Source organism: Natrix helvetica (genome assembly GCF_964273705.1).
Source record: "Natrix helvetica genome assembly, chromosome: 1".
NCBI classification, from domain to species: Eukaryota; Metazoa; Chordata; class Lepidosauria; order Squamata; family Natricidae; genus Natrix; species Natrix helvetica.
The window spans coordinates 374,221,238-374,238,774 of record NC_138548.1 but is presented as its reverse complement, the minus strand read 5'-3'; the positions used below and the strand labels follow the sequence as shown (position 1 = coordinate 374,238,774).

The 17,537-nt window shown below is 48.4% G+C and overlaps 2 protein-coding genes across 5 annotated transcripts in view; one reads left to right on the top strand and one right to left on the bottom strand.

Moving 5' to 3' along the window:
- The window catches only part of LOC309383765 (uncharacterized protein), a 141,646-nt gene that overhangs the window by 58,104 nt on the left and 66,005 nt on the right, over positions 1–17,537 (top strand). The window lies entirely within an intron of this gene.
- The window catches only part of LOC309383805 (major histocompatibility complex class I-related gene protein-like), a 34,079-nt gene that overhangs the window by 9,404 nt on the left and 7,138 nt on the right, over positions 1–17,537 (bottom strand). For all 4 annotated transcript variants that reach the window (XM_081936736.1, XM_081936738.1, XM_081936735.1 and 1 more), the window contains exons 2-3: positions 5,124–5,369; positions 168–443 (exon numbers count right to left, since the gene is read on the bottom strand). In XM_081936736.1, the coding sequence (XP_081792862.1) occupies positions 168–443; positions 5,124–5,369 (522 nt within the window). The remainder of the gene's footprint in view (positions 1–167; positions 444–5,123; positions 5,370–17,537) is intronic.

Here is a 17,537-nt window from a genome sequence, read left to right as displayed (position 1 = left end):
ATTTTAGGGGGCATTGAAGATTTTTTCCCCCTGCCATCCATCTGTTGTTTTTGGTAAGTGCCCAGATCTCTTCCTGTCAGACATGTGAAAGTGCAGAAAAATATGGGGGAGGGAGAGAAGGGACCCCTGAAAAAAGCTGCATAACTAGGGCACATTTTGCCACTCACCTGTTTTCTTCAGAGATTCCTTTTGGTAGGGCAGGTATTTCTGCATCTTGTTAATGCAGGTCTCCTCCAGGTAGATTATATTTCTCTGGGACCTCCTTGTATCATCCTCCCATTTCTCCTTGATCTTCTGGGCCTGGGGCTGAGCTGCCACCCATCTCAGGGTCTCCTTGTCGAAGCTGATGAAGTCCATCCCATTGTAGCCATAATGCAAAAACCCTCCTTTGCTCCTGTCTTCTCTGAGCTCACAGCCCAAACTCACCTGCCAGGTGTGAAGCCCTGAAAGAGATCTAGAGGTGGTTGACTAGTCCAAAGTTCTACTCCCCTAGACAACCTGCCAGCTGCCATTCAAGTGTCACCAGTTGAAGCTGAAATACTTTGGCCATCAAGCGAGAAGAGAGGACTCACTGGAAAAGACCCTGATGATGTTTGGAAAGATGGAAGGCAAAAGGAGAAGGGGGGGTGGATGCAATAGTTTCTATTGTTGATGTAACATGAATTTGGACAAACTCTGGGAGACAGTGGAGGATGGGGAGGGGGCTGGTGTTCTGCGGTCAGGGTTTAGTGACTGAACAACATCCCACCGGGGTTTTTGGGGGTAATGGATCTTACCTGCCCTCTTCTTTCAATTGGAAGTGGTCTTTTTTGTGATCAGGGACAATGGAATGGAATATGGAAAGGAAAATGGAAAATGGAATGGAACTGAACAGAACAATTATTGGCCAAGTGCAGTGGTGAAATTCAATTTTTTTTACTACCGGTTCTGTGAGGGTGGCTTGGTGGGCGTGACAGGGGAAGGATACTGCAAAATCCCCCATTCCCTCCCATTCTGGGGCCAGCCAGAGGTAGTATTTGCGGTTCTCCAAACTACTCAGAATTTCTGCTACCAGTTCTCCAGAACCTGTCAGAACCTGCTGAATTTCACCCATGGCCAAGTGTGATTGGACCAGTGGTGGATTTCTATTGGTATGCACCGGTACGTCAGGACCGGTACCATAAATTGGCCATACATTTGTGAACCGGTTAGAGCTGGAGGCCCCGTACCGGTACGGTCTCTCCCCTGGTCTGCCCCCCCTTGCCTCCACCCTCCCCGCCACTGACAAAGGAGCCTCGGTTTCTCAAAGGCTCTCAAAGGAAAGAAGCAGGGATGATGGCTGCTCCCTCCATGCTGGCTGCAGCCCCGCCTGCCCTGCTTAGCTGGGCGGCCGGCAGGAAAAATAGTGAATGGGCAGGCATGGCCTGGCTTCCAAGTGGGAAAACGAGCGCCTAGACCAGGCAACTCTATAGGAGAGAGGCTGCTGAAAGTAGCCAAAAAAATTTGGTCCGTCTTCGTGCCTTCAGGTGGAGCAGAGCACAGAGCCAGGATGCCATGCACACGGCCCGCTTCCCTCCACCCGAAGGCACAAAAATGGAAAAAATGGAATGCAAAAGGAGGAACCCAGAGTGGGGTGGAGGCACTGTGCAGGACACAAGCACACACCACACGTGCAATTCGGTGTCAAGTCCCATACCTGGGAGTGGAGGTGGTGAAGGAAGAGGCATGGAAAGGTCCAGCGGCACAATCTGCCAGACAGCAGGGGCAAGCTCAGGAGTTTTCTCCTGGATTCCCCTCTCTCCTGCATCCTCCCATCTCCCAAAGTTCTTTCCCCAGTGTGTGGTAGCTTTCTCCTGGATTCCCCTCTGTCCTGCCTCCTCTGATCTCCCAAAGTTCTTTCCCCAGCATGTGATAGCTTTCTCCTGGATTCCCCTCTGTCCTGCCTCCTCCCATCTCCCAAAGTTCTTTCCCCAGCAAGTGATAGCTTTCTACTGGATTCCCCTCTGTCCTGCCTCCTCCTATCTCCCAAAGTTCTTTCCCCAGCAAGTGATAGCTTAAGGAAAGGATCTCTCACCATTATGCCCCTTGCAGCCCTTGTTAGTCAAACAATACTTTCTTTTCCTGGAATGGGGCTCATCTCATCCAGGGCTGTCTTAACAGCATTATGGACCCCGGACAAAGCAGTGTACGAGCCCCTACAACAACTACTCACAGGAATAAAAATGTAAATGTTTGATAAAATTAAACATATATTTATTTGCATGTTAGTATTAATAAAAGATGCAGTAAAATGTAATAAATATGTTGCTGTATTTATAGAATTCTTTACTGGCCAAGTGTGTGATTGAACACACAAGGAATTTGTCTTTGATGCATATGCTCTTGCACAGTGACATGCAGTCAGGTGAGGCAGGGGAGGCACAGCCTCACCACGTCATCATGAAAAGAAAAACAAATGTAAAAGGGAAAAGGTGAGAGCTGAGGTCAGGCTGAGCTAGTTGCTGCCTCACTGTGGATGTCTGCTTAACTGTTTAGAAAAGGCTCTAAAAAAGCGCCCTCTACTATGAGGCAGGAGAACTGCATGCCTCATCTAATCTGACTTTAGGCGTTTTATGATCACTCGAGCAGAGTTAAGCAAGGGTTAAAAGCCTAAAAATTCCTGACGTAGGTGAGGCACGCAGTTCTCCTGCCTCATAGTAGAGGGCGCAAAGGAGAAAGCAAATGCTGTCGCTTTAAATCGGAACTGAGCATGCCTGGTTGTGAAATTCTGGGAGTTGAAGTCCACAAGTCTAAAAAAAATTGAAACCCACCACTGGGTCAGTGCCTCACCAGCCATAAATCTCACCACACATCACTGCTCTTGCTGCTTGCATCATTTATGTGATACAAGATGCATTGAAGGGTTAACATACACAGATTAGTATGGGGCCCCTATGCTCGTGGGGCCCACAGGCAAGGGCCCATCAGGCCCAGGCATTAAAACAGCCCTGATCTCATCCCCCTAACCTGCAGCCAGCCATTTCTGTTCTTCGCCTGTGTCCCTCTTCTTTGGGTAATGAAAGAGACAAGAGTCCAAAGGGAGGACTTCCGGTTCCGGCTGCTGACAGCGACGGGCAGGCTCTGCTCGCCCCGCGCTTTCCCGGTGGGCCCCTCACTCCTTGGGGGGCACAGGACACCCCGTAGAGGCTCCTGCCGGAGGGGCGGCACTGTGGGGGATCCTCCAAGTCGGCGGCGGCCGGGGGGGCCCCCCGCATCACCCCAGGCACTGGGGAGCATGATGGGGAGGCGCTCTGGCGTCTTCGCTGCGAGGCAGCGGGAAGAATAAACATTCTGAAGGACGTGGCTGCGGTGCAGTGAGGCGGAATCCACTCTCCATTCCCTTTGTATATGCGAAAGAAATTGTCAGCTATTTAAAATCTCCTTTCGGCTTGGCTTTGAGAAGTGCGGCTGGAGGGAGGGGGATTTTCCCCCCCCCTCGGACAGGCGGCTGTTAACTATTGTTGCTTTCAGCCCTTGGGGGAGGAGGCAGGGAGAGAGCCAATTAATGACGCCACGCTCTTAGCAAAGGTGAATTTCGGATTTAAACTGATAATGGAATGATGATCTGCAAACTTTGGAAACTTTGAAACTTTTGTTATGCTTCCTAAGCCCGAAGCTGGCAGGGCAAGATGGCACACTTCCGTTGTCTTCATAAACAGTGAAAACTGACTCCACCTATAAAACTTCAGGCATCCGGTCTTTGTCTCCGTGCTACTCAGATAAATCTCTTCCTGTTTGTGACTTTTTGGACTCCCTGGACTGAAAAACTTTACTCTATTGCCAGTGTGATTAGAAAAATCCTCTTCTGCCTGGACCTTTTGTCTCCTGAACTCTCTTGGCTGTTCTACCTTTCTGACTGATCATTCTCTGTACTGACTGAACTCTATAATGTCACGTAAAAAACCACCTCCTGGGAAGCCTGGCTTTGCTGCCTCTGCCCCGGCATCTACAACAGCCAGTCCAAGTACACAATCAACGATAACATCTCTGATGCAGCCTAAAACCACTGAGACTGAATTCCAACAAATGTTTCAACAACTTTTACAGGGACAAGAGGAGATTAAAAGACAACTAAAAGAGATGAAAGAAGAAATTAAAGAGAACCAGGACCAGATCAACAAAAACTCACAGAGACTGGATCTTTTGGAGAGTGGGACGGCTGAGATGAGGGAGGGGATGGAAGGTGTGCAGAAGGGGAACAAAGAACTTGACACCCAACAGATGAAAATAGAATTTGAGAGAATGTCCTTTTACCTTAGATTTCAAAATGTGGTGGAGACAGATGATAAAGATGTAAGGGACATTATGACAAGTATTTTGGCTGAATACATTCAGAAAGAGAAACAACAGATGGGGTGGGAATTAGATTTGGTTTATAGAGTGAACTCAGCCTATGCTAGAACACACAACCCAGGGAGGTACACATTAAATTTTTCAGAAAAATCACAAGGGATGAAATTCTGAGTGCACAAAGGGGGCAAGCTTTGAAATACCAAGACAGGGAAATAACCATCCTGAAACAGATCCCCAAGAAAGTGAGGGAGAAAAGAAAAAGCTATTCGCAATTAGCGAAGAAACTATACCAGAAGGGGGTGTGGTTCAGATGGTTGATGCCTGAAGGTATGCTAATATTCTGGGAGGACACAAGAGTTAGAATTAATACACCCATAGAGGCGCAGGCCTTTATGGAAAAAAATAAAGTACCGTACTCCTAGATAAATCAGATGATCCTACAACAGACATGCAGGACATGGGAGGGGCCGGAGCTCTGCTGGCGGGGGGAGAAGGGGCAATACCAAAAAAAAACTCAGATCACAAAAATGAGTAAGAAAATCCACTTGATATAAATTGATCGAAATTATTAACTGAATTTACATGCTGACTATATATTGTTATTTAGTATTGAATTTTTTTTTGTAATTGTATTCTATGAGTATGGAGGGAGGGGACTCCTGCCACACATTGCAACTGCCAAAATTTGTAACCTTTCCTTTAACCTTTTCCTATATTATTTCTTAAAAAACCAATAAAATTTCATTTTTTTAAAAAAAGAGTCCAAAGGGAGAATTGGGGAATTCTTGAAGACAGACCCGGCCTCTGCTCACCTCCAGATTGATGGTTGAGTTTTGATAACCACTGCAGGTCAGCTCTGAACTGCCTCTCGAGCTCCACAAAGATCTCTGCCACCTCCACTTCCATCCAGGGCACCAGAGGAACCAACTTTCTGGTGGGAATGTCATATCGAGCGATGGGCTCATCATCCAGGTGGACCATGGAGAGGAACTGGGGCAGCCTCTGGCTGGACTCTGACACCTCCAGGTAGGAATAGGACAGGGAGTGCCTGGAGGAACCTGGAAGAGGAAGAGCAGTTACAGACAGGATTAGGAGGGTCTTCAGCTCCAGCTCCTCCCTTGATGTTATCATGAAAAGCAGCTCTCAAACAGAAGACCAGAAGTGGTAGTCTGCTGGTTCGCTCTGGTTCAGATGAACTAGTAGTGGCAGTGGTGGGAGGCTTCCCCCCACCTGCCCAGACGTCACCACAGATGCTCTGCGCATGCACAGAAGTGCCACGCTCCCGGTTCCAAACCAGTAGTGAAGGTAAGAAGATTTCATGCCGGCAGAAGATCAACCATCTGCTGGACTTTGGAGGATTCCAGCCATTAGATTCACCATGAAAAAAGTTCTCAAGCAACTCTTGTGTCAGGCTCCGAAGGGTTAAGCCAAACCGCCAAACACAGAAGCAGTTTGTCTTCTCCGGCATGAACTGACCCACAAAGCACTACTAAGGAAATGAATAAATTGTCAAAGCTGACATCCGGTGCTCCCCATCACCTTTTATACTTTATTTGGTGTTTAGGCTAAACCCCACCCCCACATGTGTGCGCACACTCATCACCTTGTGACCCAGAGTGAAAACCACCCGGCAATCAGTCATGGCTTGTTCTCAGTCAGTTATCTGTGATGGAGAGTTCTCAGCTGGATTGCTTGTGGAGGAGTAAGATCTCCAGCTGGTAAGCACAATTCCTGGCACCTCCCACAGCTTCCCCCACCCGAATGGCAGCTCCGGGCCTGTGGGTTCACCAGAACTGACAACGTGGCTGACTTTGGAAACAGCTGGGCACATCTGGGGAGGGATCCCTCTGGGTTGACCCAGCTACTTGTGGAGCTGACCCCATTGGACCCTATTTGCCCAATGCCTGGAGGACCAGCCGGATAGAAGCTGCTTGGAGCTTCAAAGCAGAGCACGGAGTGTGGAGTCTTCTGGCTCTGGGAAGCTGCACCACACAGAGAAAGTTCACCATGCTGGTGAGACCATCGGAGCGAGTGATAGGCTGGTTATCCAGGTGGATCATGGAGAGGAATTGGGGCAGCCCCTGGCTGGGCTCTGACACCTTCAGGCAGGAATAGCACAGGGGGTGCCTGGAGGAGCCTGGAAAGAGAAGAGGGTGAAGGACAGAAGTGGGGAAACTGCATCTCCATCCCCCCTCAATGTTTTTGTGAAAAGCCCGTCTCCAGTGGGGAGACCAACCAAGCTTCCTGCTCCTGGAAGCTGCACCACACCCAGGAGAAGCCACCCTCCATTACAGTCCTCCCAAAATTTTTCTCATCAGGTGGGAGCTGATTGGAGGGGAGCCTTGGGCAGATTCAGGGCTGGAGGGGGGATCGAGAGGAGGAGGAGGAGGAGGAGGAATCGGCCTGAATGGAATGGGACAATTGAACATGGCTGCCTTAGCACACCCACTGCCTTCCAGGCACCCCACTGTGGCTGACCCAATATGGTTCCTCTCCTGCCATTGGTCCACTAGTGCTCTTTTCCCCCCACCTCCTGCCCCAGTGTGTGTGTGTGCTTGTGTGTCAGAGTTTGTTGCAGAAAAATCAAATCCAGAAAGCACACACAGATAACCGATTCAGCTGGATTCATTAACTTCTTTATATACATAAGAAGAGATGAATAAATGTACAATGCCGATCTAGGTTTTCTCCAACACAGTAGTAGTTACAAGCAAACACAGGCAGCAGTACAACAGACAGGAGTTTTTAGTTCAGAGCAGACAGAGTAGTTTCAGTTTCGATTCTCAGCACCGAGTTGCCATGCCTATTCATTGGCTGACCTTGTTACCATGTATCTCCCTGTCACTGTATTAATTGTTTGCTAGCCAGACTGAAAGAGTTACTGCGCAGGTCATAAGCCTTATCTGACAATGATTTATTGTGCATGCTTAACATGTTTATTACATCACACATTCCAGAGACTTCTTCCTTTTTGATCTTTGTCCGTCTGCCAGGAACCTGGGAGACAAAATTGCTTCTGCCAAAATGTAACAATTAGATAGATTTGTTTATTTTCTTATTTTTTGTTATTTTTGTTATTAAAGCTTGTTTTTAATTAGAATATGTTTCCGGGATTTTATTTTATTTTTCGCTTCTTAAAGAAAATGCTGTTTGGAAAAGCCGCGGTCTAAAGCCTCACTAGTTCAGGGTGAAAATTTTCCCCTGACAATTAATGGTAGCAGAGGATGGTTATAATTTACGGCTGTTTCCTTCCAAGCTATCTTAAAGAGATAAGCGACCAGGCTAATTAGAAAGAATGATCTGGCTACTGAGGTAGGCGTAAATCAACTTTCTAGCCATGCCAAGGAAGAAAAAGAAAAAAGACAGACATCAAACACGCTCACAGGGATCCGTTCCCTCAGACACAGAAATGCAAGACATCTTACGCTGGCTTCCAACTTCCCAAGCTCCAGTAACCGGACTGGATGAAGACCCTGCTGTGGGGGAAGGAGCTACAGGAGGTGAGATCTATGAACCGAGGTCAGTGGTTCCCACTTCTGATTATGTACGTTCCCAAATATCTCCAAGAGATTATGACGTGCTCTGGGCAAAACCAAAACGTTCCACGTTGCCAGAGCAACTTCACTCCCAGACTTTTGAAGATTATCAAACGATTGATGTCTGGCCAAAGCCCTCGCGGCAACTGCCGGCAGAGGAAAAACACCCCCACGCAGGAAGTAAAACTTATGAATCCTTCTCAGGGCCTACGGAAGATATGAAAAGCTATCGTGATAGAATAGAATTCTTTGAAAAACAAGTACTAGAAGCTAAAAAACACTATAAAAGATTGGAGGCAAGTAGGAGGGGTTTCCCCACTCCCAAAATGTCTGAGGACGCCATCTTGCCTTCTTCTAAACAACCTAAGACACACCCCCTAGAGGACATTGCCTTAGGCGAATCAGAACAGAGAGATATGTACACGTCACCAAGGTCACGTGATCTCCTTTGTTCTACTTCTGCCACGTACAAAGGTCTGGTGCAGCCAAGAAGCGAAGCTGCACTGCCATCTGGTGGCAGAAATAATTTATTAGAGCAACAGTTAAATGATTTGCAGCAAACCTGGACTTATCTATCTATAAGTCATCCTGGTGTCCAAGCTTTGCCTCCAAAGGTTAAGTCTTCAACTCCCCCTGGTGGTGTTGGATTCTCCCTAGATGGAACAAGGCAAAACCAAAGGCAAATACCACCCCCTCAAGCAAGCCAATTTAATGTTGCCACACAAAGGCCAATGGTGCAATTACAGCGCCCCCTGGTTCAACAACGAGCTTTTCAACCTGCACAGCAAGTTGTTCAAATGCATATCCCTCAGCAGGCATTTTCTGTCACTCCTTTGACTGGTGAGTCAAAATTAAAGGAGTCAGGAGAGAATTATAAAGCTTGGGTCAGTGAAATTGCACTCTTGCTTCGCAGAGAAGGCACACACTGTATGGTTTTTAATCCTCCTGCCCAGCCATGGACTCCTGCAATGAGAGACCTAGAGTCTAGGGCATGTACAACTTTGCTCATGTCAATGGACACTGAACTGCAGGTTACCTTTCCACCTGATGCAACAGCCCAACAAATTTGGGCTATTTTGGAAGATTGCTACAGGCCCATTTCAATTGAATCTTCATGTTTGCTCATGTCAGAGTTCCATGGTTCGAAGTTGAAACCTGGTGAACGAATTGGTGGACATTTGACCAAACTGAAAAGAATGAGAAGTGAATTGAGAGAAAGTGGCCATGTAATCAATGATATGCAAATGATTAACATCATTATTAACTCATTGAATTATGAATGGAAAGATGCCATTGCAAAGATTAACTACGTGCCTATTGCCCAACGTACTTTTAATCATATATGCAGACTTTTAATTGAGGAAACTATCAAATTAGCTACGCCACATCTGCAACGACCCCCAGCATCAAACGCTCCAGCTAGATGTCCCTTCGAGGAAAAGGCTACGCTCCAAGGATGCCAAAATGTTACAAATGTAACCGTGTAGGACATGACACCCGGGATTGTCGTCAACGAGTTCCAGCTTCCGTCACATACCAGCCCAGAGGAACAGACTCCAGAGGCAGAGGCAGAAGACAAGGTCGTTGTGGTCCAAGGCGTGATCCACAAGCTCCACTCGTAACATTGGCCATAACCAACACTCCACAACCTGATCCAAAGTACGACAGACGTCTTTTGTGAACTTTAGATAGTGGAGCAGCTTTGCACGTTACCCACAGAAAGGAACTTTTCACAGAGATGGGCGAGGCAGAGCCCGAGTATCGAGAACTGTACTCCTTTTCCAACCACACTTGCAAGGTCATGGGAAAAGGAACTGTTTACATTGAAGAGCTCGATACATTCATCCCTGATGTTTATTACATACCTTCAGCAACCAGTAATTTGCTTAGTCAAAGTCATTTGTCTAGAGAGTTAAAGTTCCAGGTTCACCACCTCGAGAAAGCAAGTTACATAGTTAAAGATGGAGATATTGTTGCTGAAACCATGCTGATTGGTGGTGTTTATTACTTAAAGCCAAAGCCTAAAGGGCAAGCACAGGCAAATATGCAAACTCCAAAAAGGGACAGCACGGGCCCAGAGAGAGTTGCTTCAGAGAGAGAACCCGTTGCTACTCCAAAGGCTCCTAAAGCCAACAAACAGAGAAAACAGAAGCAGGTTGCTCAGAGCAAACCTGAGGTTCCTCATGAAACTGTTAATGTTGAGAATTCACTAACTGGTAAACCTTTGCATTCCAGGTGTATCCACAAGTGGCATAGAAGATTGGGGCATGCCAGTTTCCGTATTCTTAGAAAGATGCCGGAGTTCGCAAAAGGTTTGGATCTAAAGGTGTGTAAGGTGTTTTTGGATTGTGCAGTTTGCAGGAAAGCTAAATCCAGGGCAGCTGCAATTCCCAAACATGCTACACGCCTGTCAACACACATTTTTGATTTGGTACACACTGACATAGTGGGTCCTTTCCCACCATCATTTGGTGGTAGAAAGTATTTTCTAACAATTGTAGATAATCATTCTAGATATGGATTTGTATATCCTATGAGAGAGAAATCTGAAACCTTTCAGATCTTTAAAGACTTTGTAGCTTTTGTTTCTACACAAGACCAAGTTCGCATCACCAGAATCCAGAGTGACCGTGGTGCAGAATTCATGTCTCAGCGTTTCCAGGACTGGATGCGTAAGAATGGAATTCTTCATCAGACATCCACTCCATATACACCGGCTCATAACGGAGTCGTAGAAAGAAGACAAGGGGTTCTGCAAACCATGATGTGTTGTCTCCTTGAAGATGCCAACCTCGGTAGCATATACTGGGGTGAAGCAATCAAATATGCAAATTACATTGTCAACCGTACTTGGAGCAGTGTAATCAATCAGACTCCTTTCTACATGCTGTATGGCTACAAGCCTGATCTCAAGAACCTCCACATTTTTGGTTCATACACTATGGTGAACACTCCCTTAAGTCAAAGAAGAAAGGGAGGTCCAGTAGCAAAGAGACTGAGATTTATGGGTATTGATGATAACTCAAAATGGTGCAAATTTATTGATCCTAAACATGTGATTGTCATTTCACAATCTGCAAATTTTGAGGAAGACATTGACTGGTCCAGGATTCATTCCAATGATCCTGGAGTTTATTTTCCTAGAGATGATATTGCAGATGCCATGCAGCCTGATGACAATTCACAGGCAGATATTCCTTCTACCAGTTCTTCACAACCTGATGTTCCGTCTCCGCAAGCCGCGGATGCTGATGCTAGCGACGAACGTGAGGACGAGGATGAAGAAGAAGAAGACTGGACTGTTGTTCCTAGACGTTCCAAGAGGGTCACAAAAGGAATCCCTCCACAACGATATTCATGGCAACTGACAAAAACACCATCACCTTTGATTTGCAATGTTACTCTTCCTCCTGGGACATTCACACAAATCAAACAGCTTCCTGATTCAGAGCAAGACAAATGGTATGATGCAATGCAGGATGAAATGGACAGTTTAAAGAAACTTAATGTATTCACACCTGCAAAACCTCCAGCAAATAAGAAAGTCATTGGCACTCGATGGGTTTACAGAATCAAGAAGAAACCGAATGGTGAGTCTTTGTACAAAGCCAGACTTGTAGCTCAGGGTTTCGCTCAATGTTATCCTGAGGACTACACAAACACTTACTCACCAACAGTCAGAACTGAAAGTGTAAAAATTGCTTTAACCACTGCAACTATTCTTGGTTTAGAAGTTTTCCAATTTGATGTGGACACAGCTTATCTACATGCAGACCTAGATGAAGAGATCTACGTGAGAAGCTGTCCAGGATTCCGAAAGCAAGAAGGGGAAAAGCTATGAAAAGCTATCGTGATAGAATAGAATTCTTTGAAAAACAAGTACTAGAAGCTAAAAAACACTATAAAAGATTGGAGGCAAGTAGGAGGGGTTTCCCCACTCCCAGTCATGAATACTCTAACAGTGTGTGTGTGTTTGTGTATGAGAGAGAGTGAGGGGTGGGGGAACACTCCCCTTTTTGTAAGTTTGCTTACTCCATCTACAATGCTCTCTGTTCCCCAATAGTTCCTTCAGTTTCCTTCCCTCTCCTGGTTCTCCCTCACATTCCCTGTGCTATTCCTACTGGCAATGCTCAGAGCCCAGCCAGGGGCCGCCCCAGTTCTTCATTAGGAGCTACTTGGATGACCAACCCATCACTCGTTTTGACAGCCTCACCAGGAAGGTGGAGCCTCTGGTGCCCTGGATGGAGGAGGTGGAGGAGGAGATGATTCTGGCCCCTGAGTGGGGGTTTGGGATTCACCTGCAGAAGACATCCAAACTCAGCCACAGACTGCACACACCGGGGTAGCAAAGAGTGATGGGCTGGTCATTCAAGTAGCCTGCAATGAAGGACTGAGGCAGTCCTTGGCTGGGCTCTGAGAGTTGCAGGTAGAAGTAGCACAGGGAGTGTGAGGGAGAACCTGGAGAGGGAGGAGGCAATGTTCCCTCTAATTTTTTTTCAGTGTGAGCAGAAAAGTATAGTGTTTGAGCAGCACATTTTCATGCTTGAGCACCTGAATTTTTTTCATAGATGTCACCCGACAACGAAATCAGTGTTATTTGAAACTCAATTCTACCATGTAAATATCCATTAAGTAAAGAAATCTCCCTATACAGGTAGTCCTCAATCTACGACCCCAATTGAGCCCAAAGTTTCTACTGCTAAGTGAGACATTTGTTAAGTGAGTTTTGCCCCATTTTACAACCTTTCTTGCTACATACAGTTAAGTGAATCACTGCGGTTAAATCAGTAACCTGGTTGTTAAGTCAATCTGATTTTCCTACTGACTTTGCTTGGCAGAAGGTTGCAAAAGGGGACCCCAGGACACTGCAACCATCATCAATATGAGGCAGTTGCCAAAGATCCAAATTTTTATCATGTGGCCATGGGGATGCTGCAAGGATCATAAGTGTGAAGAACAGCAGTAAGTCACTTTTTTCAGTTCTGATGTAACTTTAGTCATTAAGTGAACTGTTGTAAGTTGAGGACTACTTGTATTCAAGCTCAATGGATGACTCTTTCTGGGAAAAGGATCAAAACTTCCCTCTATTCACATTTTCCATACTATGAATTACTTTATATGCTTTATACTTTCCCCCTTACTATCCAATAGTCTGCAGTGATATTAGCAAGTTATGAATAAATTACCAATTGATGTAGATTAGCAATTGGGGCACATAAAGAAACAAACAAAGAGGGGGGAGGAGGGAGGGGGAGGAAGGAAGGAAGGGAGAGAGAGACACACACACACAGAGAGAGACAGAGAGACAAAAAAGGAAAGAGGAGAAAAAGAAAGGGGAGAGGAGGGAGGGAGGATAAGAAAAAGAGGCAGAAGAAAGAGAGAGAAAGAGAAAGAGGAAAGGAAGGAAGAAGGAAGGAAAAGAAAAAAAGAAAGAAAAGAGGAAGAAAGAAAAGAGGAGAGAAGAGAAGAAATAGAGGCCAAAAAAAACAAACAAGGAAAAGTAGGAAAAACTTTCACTGGAAAACACTATTTTTCCATCAGCGCAAAACTTGCCTAAACAAGGTTAATTTTCCGGATGTTGGGTTTCTGGTCTAGGCGGATCAAGAAGCCTCTGTTTTCTTTTTCTTTTCGAGCAATCAAATCAAATAAAATCCGCGGAGCACCAGGTCGACTCCCCCTTCCTGCAGAAAAAACCTCGAGCCCCAATGCTCCGAACGCAGAGGCTGGATTCAGACAGGTGCCCACCCGGCGTGGGCTTCCATTTGCTTGCGTGGCGAGCGCCTCCCACACATCCGCATCTCGGAAGTGGAGCCAACAGCGGGGAGCCCAGCCATGGGGGCTTAGCCGACAAACCGTGACGGAAGCATCCTCCGCACGTCCCGCGGAGAGTTTGCTGTTGCCACTGCTCCCCCCCCCCCCAATAACTTTGATCCAGGAGGGAACGGCCTCCCTCTCAATCAGCCATGCGCCGGCGGAGGGAGCCCAATCATAACCCTAGGCAGCCACATTTCTGTTGGCCAAAGGCCCGCCCTCCTCTGGGTGTGTCCAGGCACTATAATATCCCCGCCCAGCTGACCAAAGCCTCCTAGCTGCCTGCAGCTTAAAGTCTATCATGCTAAAGATCCCTGCGATTCAGTTGGAAACTCCTGCGCTGTGTTTTGTTGCCACCTGCGCGTCCGCGCACCCGCGCAGCTTAGAGGGAACATAGGGAGGAGGGCAGAATGAGGGGATCTGCACTGCTGCTCCATCCCCTCCAACATTTTATTGTCACCCAGCACCCTCAGTAAATGGGCCACCCTCTTTCTGCTCTGCTTGGGAAGGTTCCTGCCTTTAAACCTGTGGAAAAAGCCCCAACATCCCTTGGCTGACCATCTGGGCAAACCAGAGGTGGGATTCAGTTGGTTCGCACTGGTTCGGGTGAATCAGTTGTTATCACTTTGCCCAGTTCGGAGAACCAGCTAATCCCACCTCTGGCTGGCCCCGCCCCAACCCTCCCCTCCTGGAAGTCCCCCACCTATGCCCCATTTTGGCTTCCGGGGTGCTGCATGAGGCCTTCCAGGCCCAAAATGGGGCATGTCCCCCCCCCATGTGACAACCCCCCCCCTGTGCTGTTTTGTACCTGGAATGCCTCCTACAGCACCCTGGAAGCCAAAAATAAAAATGAAAAGTATTTTTTTAAGAAAGGAGGTGGCCAAAGAGAGTGCAGTCTACATATAAGGTGCAGGAAGACACACTGTCACAAAAGATTTTGCATGATCATTCCTTGTGGGGTGAGTTGGGAATTGGGATTTTGCATTATGATTGCTCATAAGTAAGTAGGAACCAGTAAAAGAGGAATCTGTAGATCAGTGTTTTCAAGTCTTGGCAAGTTGGAGGCTTGGTAGGAGGGAGGAGGCTTTCAGCATTGGAGGCCTGGCAGGAGTTAGGAGGCTCGCCGGTGGCTGGCAGGAGGCTTTTAGCGCTGGAGGCCTGGCAGGAGGACCATCTGCCTCCTGCTGACCATCTACCATCTGCTGACCATCTGCCTCCTGCTGACCATTTACCATCTGCTGACTATCTGACCAGCTCACCACCCTTACCCAAGATTTGGGCCTTTCTGCACCTTACTGGATTTAGTGAATTTCTATTATTTTCAACCATGCATCTTAACATCTGTAGCATCCCTATAATCGAATTGAGGCCCTGCCGGAAATATGATCCATCATATACTTGAGGGCAGACCTGATCCTACTGCGGGAGTCCCCCCTCTCGCAAGTATGGCCCTCCGCCCTTTCGAGGGCCCACCTTGATGAGGGATTTATTAATCCAGAGAGGTGGACGAAGCGAAATCTCAGGGGGTTTTTAATTAAATTTTTTATTCATATTTTAGGGGGTCCCAGGGTGGGGGGTAGGGTTAGTCAGGCTGAGGGAAGGACTAGTGCCAGGCCGACAGGTGGGGTTAGCAAGGGAGTGAGCGAAGCTATTGAGGGGAGGGGGAGTAACGATATTCCAGAAGAGGGTCTTTCCATCCCAACGGTCGTGGGGAGGGGTAGGTGCGAGGGTAGACAAAGATCCTACAACCGGTTGGGAGACCGTGGTCATTGGACACGGCCGGTCATTTGTCCCAACCCCCACAATCTAGGTGGTCAGGACCTACAGAGCCGGGGCCTGAGACTGATGTTATGCAACGCCAGGTCCGTTGCCAATAAGGCCCCCCTCATTAACGACTTGGTTTCGGAGGGGGAGCCGGACCTGGCAGGGATAACAGAGACCTGGCTGGGCCATGAGGGGGGTCTTCCCCTCGTGGAAATGTGCCCGCTGGGTTACCGTGCATTTCATCAGCCACGGGCCCTGGGTAGGGGTGGTGGGGTAGCGGTTATCGTAAGGGAAGGCCTTGAGCCGAGAGAGTCCACTGTGCCACAGATAACCGGGTGTGAGTCCCTATGCGTGAAGTGGGGCCCAGGGAGACAGTTGGGCTTGCTGATTATATACTTGGCTCCTCGCTGTGCATCAGCAGCCCTGCCCGAGCTCCTCGAGGTGATCGCCGAAATGGCGGTTGAGACCCCCAGGCTATTGATCATGGGGGACTTTAACCTGCCATCGGTAGGGGAAACATCCGAGGTAGCTCGGGAGTTCATGGCCTCCATGACAGCCATGGACCTGACCCAAGTAATTCAGGGCCCCACACACGAGGGAGGTCACACACTGGACCTTATTTTTGTCTCTGGCCAGTGGAGGAGTGATCTGGGAGTAGGGGATTTAGTCATTACACCCCTTTCATGGTCAGATCACTCACTTCTCCAGCTCGACTTTCCAGCCGCTACTCCCCATCGCGGGGAGGGGGAACTGGAATGTCCTAGATGGTTCCGCCCCAGACGCCTGATGGAACCTGATAGGTTCCAGACGGAGCTTGGGCCACTTCCTGTAGCCCTGACCCACTCCCGGATGGAGGACCTGGTGGCTGCATGGAATAGTGCGGCCGCCGGGGCCTTGGACCGGGTTGCACCTTTGCGGCCTCTCCTGCGGCAGCGATCCACCCAGGCCCCTTGGTTCACCGAGGAGCTGAGGGTGATGAAGTGCCACAAGAGACGCCTAGAGAGCAGATGGAGATCGTCACGCTCTAAATCTGACCGAGCATAGGTGAGAGCCTATTTACGGACCTACCTTGTGGCATTAAGAGTGGCCAAACGTCAGTATTGTGCCACTCTTATTGCGTCCGCAGATAACCGCCCTGCCGCCCTGTTTAGGGTGACCCGCTCCCTCCTTTCACAGAGGCCGCGGGAAGCCCCCTTGCAGGGTAGAGCAGAGGAATTTGGGGAATATCTGCAGGACAAAATCGCTCAGATTCGCAGCGAGTGGATCCCCTTTAGTGGTCTAGAAGGGACGTCGGAGGTGGGTCTTGAGGCACCATTCTGGGAGGAGTTTGACTCTGTTACTGCCGACGATATGGACAGGTTGCGTAGGCGACTGCGAGCCACTACATGTTTATTGGACCTGTGTCCCTCCTGGCCTATACTGGCATCCTTGGAGGTCACACGAGGCTGGCTCCAGGAGTTAGTCAACGCTTCCTTGAGAGAGGGGTTCTTGCCGGCCATCTTAAAAGAGGCGGTGGTGAGGCTCCTACTCAAGAAGCCTTCCCTGGACCCAGCTATGTTAGCTAACTATCGTCCCGTCTCCAACCTTTGCTTCTTGGCGAAGGTTGTAGAGAGTGTGGTGGCACAACAGTTCCCACGCCACTTGGAGGAGATTGATTATCTGGACCCGCGCCAGTCCGGTTTCCGGCCCGGCCACAGCACGGAGACGGCTTTGGTCACGTTGGTGGATGATCTCTGGAGGGCCAGAAATGGGGGTTGCTCCTCCATCCTGGTCCTATTAGACCACTCGGCGGCTTTTGATACCATCGACCATGGTATCCTATTGCATCGTCTAGAGGGGCTGGGGGTGAGGGGCACCGTTTTGCGGTGGTTCTCCTCCTACCTCTCTGGCCGAGCGCAATGTGTGCTGACAGGGGGGCAGAGGTCGACCCTGAGGCCGCTCACTTGTGGGGTGCCACAGGGGTCGGTCCTCTCGCCTCTCCTGTTCAACACATATATGAAGCCGCTGGGCAAGATCATTCGTGGTTTCGGGGTCGAGTACCACCTGTATGCTGATGACACTCAGCTGTACATCTCTACCCCAAACGACCCCAACGATGCCGTCGAAGTGATGTCC